Raw genomic sequence first — 10105 nt, 5'->3', positions numbered from 1 at the left:
TATACTACACACTCTGTGATACTAAAGGTAATAATGGAACAATTCCTAGTACATCGTGCAAATAAAAAGTTAACGGCTCATTCTGATACTATACGTAATAACGGAACAATTCCGAGTGCATCAAGCAAATAAAAATTTAACAACGCATTCTTATTCTTCCCGATGTTATACCACACTCCCTGATAACTCTGGGTAGTAATAGAACAACTGCAAGTGCAAATAGTAGCTAAATGCTGAGTATAACAATGGATAAATCACAGCATCTCCGAGTTGGAAGACCAGCTGCCCTTTTGAAAGTTTAGGGAGCTCTTGAGCTGTTGAACTTGTAGTTGGCGATAAAAGGGGTGTACTGTTACAGCAGGGAAGAGAAGAGGACCCGTTCTGCTCAATGGGGTGGTGTGTAGAAACAAGGAGCGACCTGTTCTGGTCACCTCCGTAATGCGCCCAAGCTTTAACTAAACGTTTTCTTTTCGCTAAATTCACGAGCCCGCAGTGGTGGGAATGTTTGCAAGTTTTTATCCCCTTCCCCACCTGCTTGTCTGTGGGATGCAGAAATGCAGGAAGGGATGCCTAAGCACTTCTCATCCTCATACTAAGATTTACGCGGTTAAAGCACATTTTTTTCTATCACGGAATCTGAAAGAAAAGGGAGGGGGCAACATGGTTCGACAAAGTGGCACTAAGGCGTCGGAAGGACGGGAGGGGCCGGGCAGGGGAGAGGAAGAGCTGGGAGGGCGGAGTTGGGGGGGGCGCGCGAAAGGCTTATAAAGCGCCCGCGGGGCGGCCTCCGGCGCAGTCGGCGCACTCCTCGAGGCGCGGCGGAGCTCCCAGGACAGCGCAGCTCTCCTCCTCGCACGTGCAGTCGCGGATGGGTCGGGTCCTCGTTTTGCTTTGTTGGCCCCAGAGGCGGCGGCGGCTCCTGGGCAGACGGGTCCGGCTCATTCTCGTGCTGCTATGGAGGCCCGTTATGATCGTGCGATTACCGTCTTCTCTCCCGACGGGCACCTCTTTCAAGTGGAATACGCGCAAGAGGCGGTAAAGAAGGGATCGACGGCGGTGAGCGTGCTCCTCCTTGCTTATCGTCGCCCTTGGTTTCCCCTGGTTACGTCCTCTCCCGCGGGACCCCTGCTTCCCTGGGACGCCCCCTCCCAACTTCCCCGAGACCCTCCCGGGGAACCCCGGGCCCACCCGCCGAGAGCGCAGGGGGTGCGACGGCCTCCCGCTGAGCGTTCCCCTCTCGTGGCCCGGCGGGAAGCTCGGCATCACCCGGAAGAACGGGGTGGAGGTGGGGGTGGGGGGGCGGCGGAGGACGCGGGCTGGGGAGTGGGAGATGAGCAATCCTCCTTTCTCTCGGGGTGAGACGTCTAGTTACTCGGGCTTGAGCTCTGTGTGCGAAGATTGGTGGCGACTCGGGCCTCGCAAACGTGTGAAGGGTGGTGGCTCCGAGTGGAGAGAGCGGTGCAAGGACAGAAGGAGGGTGTGTTCACGGGGTTGGTTGGGATCCTGGCTCCGCTAGGGTGACTTGGCGTCCTTTCTTGGGTCTCTCAGTTATGAAAGCTAGCAAGTAGTCGTATTATATAATTATATATTACAAAATTAAAGTTAGCGCATATATGTATAAGTCCTCATTTAATTCTCCCCATGATTCTCCCATTCTTGGGAGATTTAGTGACTTTGCCCATCGTGACCTTGAGCAAGTAAGTCTCTTTAACTTTACTGGGTCTGTTACAAAAATTCGAGCTAGCAAATCACAAAAATATAAGTACATGTAATCATATGATATATAATGAAGATATGTGTATATTTGTATCATCTATATAAATGTAAATACGTGTGTGTGTGTGTGTGTGTGTATATATATATATATATATATATATATATATATATGATTTGATTCCTCAACTCTGGGAGATAGGTGCCCTTGCCAGAATGACCTTGGGCATTTTTAAAATTTTAAAAATTCCTGAGTGTTCCAATAATTAAAGCTAGCAAATAATATATAGTTGTACGTATAATATAATTTTATTTAATAGAGAATTAAGAGTATATGTGTGTGTATAAAAATTTAATCCTCGCCACAGTCCTGGGAAATGAGTGACCTTGGGCAAGCCTCTTAACTTTTCCTAGGTTTCTCTTAATAATTAAAGATAGCAAATAATCATAATTATTTGTAATAACATATAAAATATAATAGAGAATTAAAGCTACTACGCGCTCTCTCTAGCGGGACCTGGCAGCAGAAAGACCCAAGGTTTTATAGAAAAATTCATTTGATCCTCTCAGCAACCCTGGAATAAAGTGCTATTATGATTCCTCTAATACAGATCAGGAAATGAGGCAGGCAGGGGTTTTTAAGGGCTTTTCCCAGGCTTACACAGCGAGGAAGCGGAATTTGAACTCGGGTCTTCCGGGTGCTGGGTTACCGCTCTCTCATACACAGCGCCACCTAGTTTTATTTGGACTAGATCGGCTCAAATTCCTAACAGCTCAAAACTGTGATGCTGAACGGCGCGCCTCCCCACCCGCGTGTTGTGGATCGAGGTGCTGGGGTGCAGTAGGGGAAGATCTCCATGGTTTTAGAGTCGGTACTGGGGTTCAGATCCCAGCTCTTCCTTTTGCTCCCGGCCCTTTATAGGCCAGTTCTGATCTTAGATTTAGAGCTGGAAGGCACCTTAGAGGCCACACCCTCATTTTACAGATAAGGAAATTGAGGCCTCGAGAAAGCAAGTGACTGCCCAGGCAACAGGTGTCTTAAGTGGGAATAATCAATGCAGTCGTTTAAATTAGGCTTTAAGCTTTCAACCCTGTGTGGTCCGTGCAATTGCTATTCTCATTTTGCAGATGAGGAAAATGAAGCTTGCCCAGGGCTAGGATAGTTAAATGCCAGAGGTGTAGGTTTAAACCCTTTTGGTTTAAACTTTTTGTCTTTCTCGACCCCCCCCCCAAAAAAAAGGAGGGAAAAACTCACGAGTACCATGCTTATGGGGAAAACCGAAAACTAGTACAGCCGCATCCTAGGAAAATTTGCCTGCTTGACCATAGTCCAGTTCTCTCTCCATTTAGCTAAGCTGCTGTTGCACTCTGCCCACGACCAGGGGCTGGGAGGCCATTCAGCGAGCCAATCTGCTGGTTGGTTTTATTGTAATTTAAAAAAAAAAAGGCCTTGTCTCTCAAGGTGATTGATCACTATGGGTCCTTGGAAGGGTCAAGTCACAGCAATGTCCTGACTGGGCTTTAATTGTCCAAGCTATAAAATGAGGGAGAAAAAACAAAATGAAATGAGGGAGAATAATAACTTGACTTAAGTACTTAGCAAGGCAATTGTGAGAATCACAAGGTAAAATGTCAGGTGCCATATAATTGACGTGACTTGTGTAGACACTTGTATATAGAAGTATCTATACCCTCCTGCTGGTGCTTGGTAGAGTGCTAGGTCTGAAATCAAAAAGTTTTGGGTTTAAATCCTTCCTCTCATTTGTTAAACAAGTGACCCTGGAATGGTCACTTAACCTGTATGTACCTCTGTATGGAGGAGGTATTTTCCATACAAGCTTACAAAGTCAATATTTTTTTTCCTATATTCATGTATTCGTGTACCTAGATAAAATTGCACCTATGGCCAAAAAAAAAATCAACAAATCAAGCATTTTATACTTCTTCCCCATAGTCTAGTACAAAATGCTATACAAAAAAAAATGGACAGAGGTCAATTATGGTGAATCTCAGCAATATTAAAAGCGCTCATGTTTGTATAGCATTTTTGATAGTTAGTAGGCAGTGTATGAGTCAGCCCCACTTTACTGATAGGGAAATTGAAGCTTAGATAGGCTAACTACAAGGTCTTATAGCCCTAAGATCTTACAGAGGTTAAATAACAGGGTCAGGACTTAGACCTTCATTCACTTTTTTAATGCTATTCAGACTATTTTATGTTATACTGTTTATACTATTTATTAAGTACCTACTATGTGCCATTCACTGTGCTAAGTGCTGGGGGTACCAAAAAAGAGGCAAAACACAGTCTTCAAGTCCTCAAGGAGCTTACAATCTAAAATGGGAGCCAACAGGAACTTCATTCACTTTTTAGGAAAAACAAGGCTGACTCAGGGTAATTTCCTTCAGGTTATGGGCCACTTATAGTGCCTAAATGCCATAAAGTAGTGTAAGTCAAATTGAGATGCTTGCAATACAAAATGGATTATTATTAACAGAATAATGTAATAAGTAATAATTTAAATAATATTTAGCAGAATAAATACATTAAGAATAAGCTTATCAATTAATTTCACAATTTATTTTCTCTATGCCTAGTTTGTTCATTAAAAGGAACCAGAATCTTGCTTTTAAAAAAAATCACATCAGGTTTTGCTTTAATTTAAGTTCTATTTGGATTTTTTTGGGTACAAACTCTGGAAATTCCCTTTCTACCAAATACATAATAACGAATCTTTCAAGCACACAATTAGTAGCAATGGACATAATAGTGTGATATTTAATGAGGCCTCATCATTTTATCATGGTAAAGAATAGAACCCCCAGAATCTGCTGGCTCAAACAGCAGGTGGTTGTCATAATATGGGTGAGAGGAAAGGCTTGAAATCAAGCCTCAGACACTTAGCTTTGTGACTTTGGGCAACTTACTTAACCCTGTTTACCTCAGTTTCCTAATCTGCAAAATGAGCTGGAGAATCACTCTGGGATCTTTGCCAAGAAACCCCCAAATTAGGTTACAGTCACGATTGAAACAAATGAACAATCACATATAGCTTTGAGTCCTGTGGCATCACCTACTTGGCACTTTATATAATCAGCATAATAATACTTGCCATAATTACACATAGGGTTGGTAATGAGGAAAGTGTTCTGGAAACTGCAAAGCATTATGTAAATTTGCACAATTATCCTTTGGTTTAGTAGACCATAAGCTTCTGGAGGACAAGAACTATACCATGCTTCAAGCTTTTGCTCTCTGCTGCTTAGAGCTGTGTGGCCTTGGGACAGGTCACTTTCTGTGAGTCTCAGTTTCCTCATTTGTAAAATATGGAGTTTGGACTAATTGACCTCTTTATCGCTCTCTAGTTTCCCTTTCCCTGATGCGTGATGTACAATTCTGCACACGTAGTGAGTGCTCAACAGTTGATGTATTCGAAATACTGCTGATGCCAAGTTTTATATAACCACACTAGACTTACTAAAATCAAAAGTGTACAAATGCATGTCAGCTAAATATCAGCTAAGGTTGCATTTTACCAGTCTTTTTGCTCTGTACCTATAAGCCCAGGAACAAAAAAAACCCAGGTATTTTCTTCTTTCTTCCCTTGGGTACTTGTGCATTCTGGAATTCCAGAATCCCCCCTTCTCCCCATTTCTCTCTCCCTCCTCCCTCCCTCTCCACTCTCTAGAGAGAGATATATATATATGTGTGTGTATGTTATGTGTACACATATGTATATATTTTATATAATGTAAATATTTCATTTCATATGCATATCTAAAATTTCAGGAGTCTGTGGACCAGCTAATTGTTATTCATTCCTTTTTCTTCCCTTTTCCTATCTGGGTAAATCATGGTAAGGGGAGTTAATTCACTTTAAGTATTTCATATGCAAAGTATTGAAAAAATAACACTGGGAAGAAAGATGAGGTTATTTTTTTCAAGTCATCCTATAATATTTTTAAATTAAATAGCACCCTAAAGTTTTGCTTCTGTTTTATGAGTAATTTAATTTTTTTTGGTAATGATAAGTTTAAGAAAAGCCTCCTGTGCGTTAAACCAAAAGGGGACTATTTTGATAGAAATGTTTCCTAACCCCTCCCAGTATGGTGTGTAGCATCTGGCTAGAAAATACTACCCAGGTTTCAAAGCTGAAAATGAAAGGAGTAATGGGAGAAGACTGAGGTGTAATAAGAAACCACTTTGGCTCATTTAAAATGTTTTAGAAATGCCATAGAACTGATGGATGGCTCCTTTGTAATGAGCTGTAAAAGGGTAAGGATATAAAAATACCTGTATTGGGTATTTTTAAAGATACATTACAAGCATGAGACAGTTTTATCTCAGTGGATTCTGAAATTACAATTTATGTCTTTGTATGGAGTTATTCATTGTGTTTCCTTGAGGGTGCAATGACCTTTTTTACATAGTATAAAGTTTGCAATGACACTTGTTTAATAAGAATGCTGGAATAGTGTAGGAGTGAGTATGTATAAACACAGAAAAAATAGTAAAGATGAGCCAAGAATAGCCAGCATTACTAGGGTGTGGATGAGATACTCGATTCCATCAATGTGGGTACACTATTCATCTATGCAGATTGTGGCCTCATCTATGCCTTTTTGCATTACATAGATGAGATGTTCTTAGGTAAAAGGTGTCCCCTTTATTGCAGTTGAGAAAGAGGCAATAAGGTAAAATATTTGGGGCTCTGCCTACTTCTTGTAAGTTGAAAGAATGATTTGAGACAAGGAACCTGGTTTTTTCCCTCAATTTCTTGTTCTCAAACATTTTTGTAAAGATCTGGTAGAACTGTGTGACCCTGGGCAGGTTGAGTACCTGTTTGCCTCAGTTTCCTCATATGTAAAATGAGCTGGAGAAGAAAATGGCAAACCACTCTGGGGTCTTTGCCGAGAAAACCCTGAAGGGGTCACGAAGATTTGGACACAGTTGAAATGACTGAATAGCTGGTAGGGATGTTAAGTTTTAACCAGTTGGTACTGGTTAATGATAACTGGTAGAGATATTAAGCTTTCTTTTCAGAAAGAAATGAGTCCTTTACAACATTTCTCATCACGTTTTCCTCCCCCCCCCCCCCGCTAGGCAATGGGGTTAAGTGACTTGCCCGAGTCACGCAGCTAGTGTCTGAGGCCAGATTTGAAGTCGGGTCCTCCTGAATCCAGGGCTGGTGCTCTATCCACTACTCCACCTAATTGGGGGGCCGGGGGGCCCCCGCCCTTTTTTCCCCATCAAATCATGGATATAGAGCTGAAAGAGATCTTGGAAGCTATTTATTCACACCTCTTGAAAGTTGGGGAAACTGAGGCCCAAGTGAATTGCTCAAGGTCACACAGGTTGTGTCAGTGGTAGGATTTGAACTCACATGCAGAATGGGTAAGGCACTGGATTTGGAGTCTGGTAGCCTGGATTCAAACCCTGCCCCCTCAGCACTTATTAGCTTGTGTGCCTCTGGACAAGTTAAAGTCTTTCTGGGTCTACTTCCTCATCTGTAAAATGAGGGGATTGGGTGGACGGCTTTCCGGAATGTCTTCTAGCTGTCAGTCTGTTATCCTCTTTACATGGCTTGTATTGGCCACTGGATGCTACTTCAGAATACTTGGTATCTGTCTTTAGCAATCACTTCACCTTTGGGTTTCATTCTAACCATCTCTGTCATGTACCCAGGTCCTGGTTACTATTTACCTTAGCTCTCAAATTTTCCTCACTCTCTAAAGAGATTATTACCACTCAGCTTCCAGTCTTCCTCTAACCAAAATCCTGCCTTCATTTTTGGGACTTCAACATCAATTTTGATATGGGAGCATTTTTATATAGTTGTTGATTACTTGACTTCTCTTGAGAACTGCCAGTTCATAGCCTTTGACCATTTATCTATTGGAATATGGTTCCTACTCTTACATGAGATGTCTTAAAAGTCATCAGTAGGTTAAAACTACTTTAAAAAAAAAAAAGACAAAGGGGGCAGCTAGGTGGTGCAGTGGATAGAGCACCAGCCCAAGATTCAGGAGGACCTGAGTTCAAATCCTAGCCTGAGACACAAAACTTACTGTGTGACCCTGGGCAAGTCACTTAACCCCACTGCTTAGCCAAAAAAAAGACCCTGTATAATTGAGTCAATTCCCTATAAATTCTCTATTAAAAAATTCCCCACAAAACTTGGATATAAAATTTTTATCAGAAAAAACTTCCTGCAAAGATTTTCCCCAGTTAATTCTCTTCTTACATTAATTGTGTTGATTTTGTTTGAGCAGTAGCTTTTTAATTTTATGTAATCAAAACTATCCTTTTTTCCGCCATAATCCTCTCAGTTCTTGTTCACTTAAAAACTCCCCTATCCGAAGTTGCTTGCAAATGGCATTTCTTTCCTTGCTTATTTAATTGATTTATGATGGGATTTTTCCATTAAGGCCCATTTGGAGTTTATTTTGATGTGTAGTGTGAGATACTGGTCTAAACCTGAGAGCTACCAGGCTGCTTTCCACTTTCCTCAGCAATTTTTGCTAAATATTGAGTCCTTACTCCAAAATTAGGGGCCTTTGAATTTATTGAACATTGAATTCATATGCTTTTGTATATTACATACCTAATCTCTTCCACAGATCAACTTTTATATTTTTTAACCAGCAATGAATCATTTTGATGATGATTGCTTTGCTGTGTAATGTGAGATATGGTATTGCTGGGCCCCCTTCTTTCTCACTTTTTTTCCCCTTCATTATTTCCCTTGAGATTTGTGACCTTTTTTTCCTCCAGATTAATTTTTTTAAATTTATTTTTCAAGCTCTATTAAATACTCCTTTTGTTGTTTGGCATAGAATTTGAATATGTAAACTAATTTAGGTAGTGTTACCATTATTTTACCAGCACACAAAACATGGACAATTAATAAGCCCTTAACTACTTTTGTCCGTCTTTATTTCTGTAAAGAATAGTTTGTAGATGTATTCATCCAATTCCTGTGTATGTCTTGGTAGTATCTAGGCAAATGTTTACACATTCTGTAGTTTTGAATAGAATTTCTCTCTCTTCCTTCTGGGCTTTGTTGGTAATATAAAAGGAAGGCTGATGATTTGTGTGGATTTATGTTATGTCCTGCTACTTAAGTTATTAATTCAGTTATTTCTTAGTTAACTCTCTAGAGTACTTTAGTAAAGCACTGTGTCATCTGCAAAAAGCTTAGTTCCCTTTCCTCTTTTCATATTCCTTCAATTTCTTTTTTTTGTCTTATTGCTATAGGAAGTATATTTGTATAACTACCTGAGAAATCATGGTGATAATATAATGGATACCTTTGCATTTTATTAGGAAGGCCCTAAGCATTTCTCCATTATATATAATACTTGCTCTTAATTTTAAGTAGATGCAGTTTATCATATTAAGGAAAGGTCCATTTATTCCAACCCTCAGCACAATCCCTGGCACAAAGTAGGCACTTCATAAAGTAGATTGGAATGGATTGTTGGATCGGATTACTGTTTTTTAACAGAAGTGTTAAAGTGTATTTTGTCAAAATATTTTTTAGCATCTAGTGATACAATCATGTGGGTTTGTATTTTTTTGTTAATAACATGGTCTTCTTCCTTAGAAAATTTGTCTCCTAAACACTTTCACTAACAAAACAGAAAGGAACAGAACAATGAACTGGATACCTAAAAAACTAGAAAAGCAACAAATCAATCCTAAAGGAAACACAAACATAGAAATTCAGAAAAGTCAAAGAAAAAATTAAAATGCAAAGCAAAAAAAAAGACTGAACTGACAAAACTAGGAAATTTTTTAAAAAACCCATTAAGTTACTTAATCTTATTTTTAAAAGGGAAAAGCCAAATTACCATTATCAAAAACTGAAAAAGAATTCACAGCAAATGAAGAGAAAATAAGGGGAGTTATTAGAAACTTTTCTCAACTCTATATGCCAACAACTTGATAACTTAAGTGAAATTGATGAATGTTTACAAATTTTTTAAACATGCAGATTAACAGTATAAGAAATAGAGAATGTAAATAACCCTAAGAAAAAATAAATTGATCCAGCTGTGAATGAGCTCCTCCTCTATCATCAAAAATAACCCAGGACCAGATGGATTTACAAAATAAATATTTCAAACATTTAGAGAAAAATTATTTCTAATATTATATAAGCTATTTGCCAAAATAGAAAAAAGGATCCTACCAAATACAAATGATGTTTTGGTCCCTAAACAAGGGAAAGAAAATGGAGAAAAATAAAGCGTCCTCCAAGAGTAGTCCATGGGGTCCCTGAGTACTTAAGGACCCTTTCAGGGTGTCTGCAAGGTCAAAACTATTTTCATCATAATACTAAGATATTATTCACCTATTAAAATCCTATTTCCTTTTCCAACTGCATAG

At 39.8% G+C, this 10105-nt stretch overlaps 1 protein-coding gene across 1 annotated transcript in view; it reads left to right on the top strand.

The window, feature by feature from the left end:
- The first annotated feature begins 716 nt into the window (after positions 1 to 716).
- Positions 717 to 10105, top strand: part of PSMA8 (proteasome 20S subunit alpha 8) — a 30643-nt gene continuing 21254 nt past the window's right edge. The window contains exon 1 of the mRNA XM_020968710.2: positions 717 to 1056. Within this exon, the coding sequence (XP_020824369.1) occupies positions 955 to 1056 (102 nt within the window). The 5' untranslated portion in view covers positions 717 to 954. The remainder of the gene's footprint in view (positions 1057 to 10105) is intronic.

Source organism: Phascolarctos cinereus, unplaced genomic scaffold (genome assembly GCF_003287225.1).
Source record: "Phascolarctos cinereus isolate Bilbo 61053 unplaced genomic scaffold, phaCin_HiC Scaffold_4;HRSCAF=312, whole genome shotgun sequence".
Classification (NCBI taxonomy): domain Eukaryota; kingdom Metazoa; phylum Chordata; class Mammalia; order Diprotodontia; family Phascolarctidae; genus Phascolarctos; species Phascolarctos cinereus.
The sequence above is the reverse complement of the archived record's forward strand: the minus strand, read 5'-3'. Positions and strand labels throughout refer to the sequence as shown.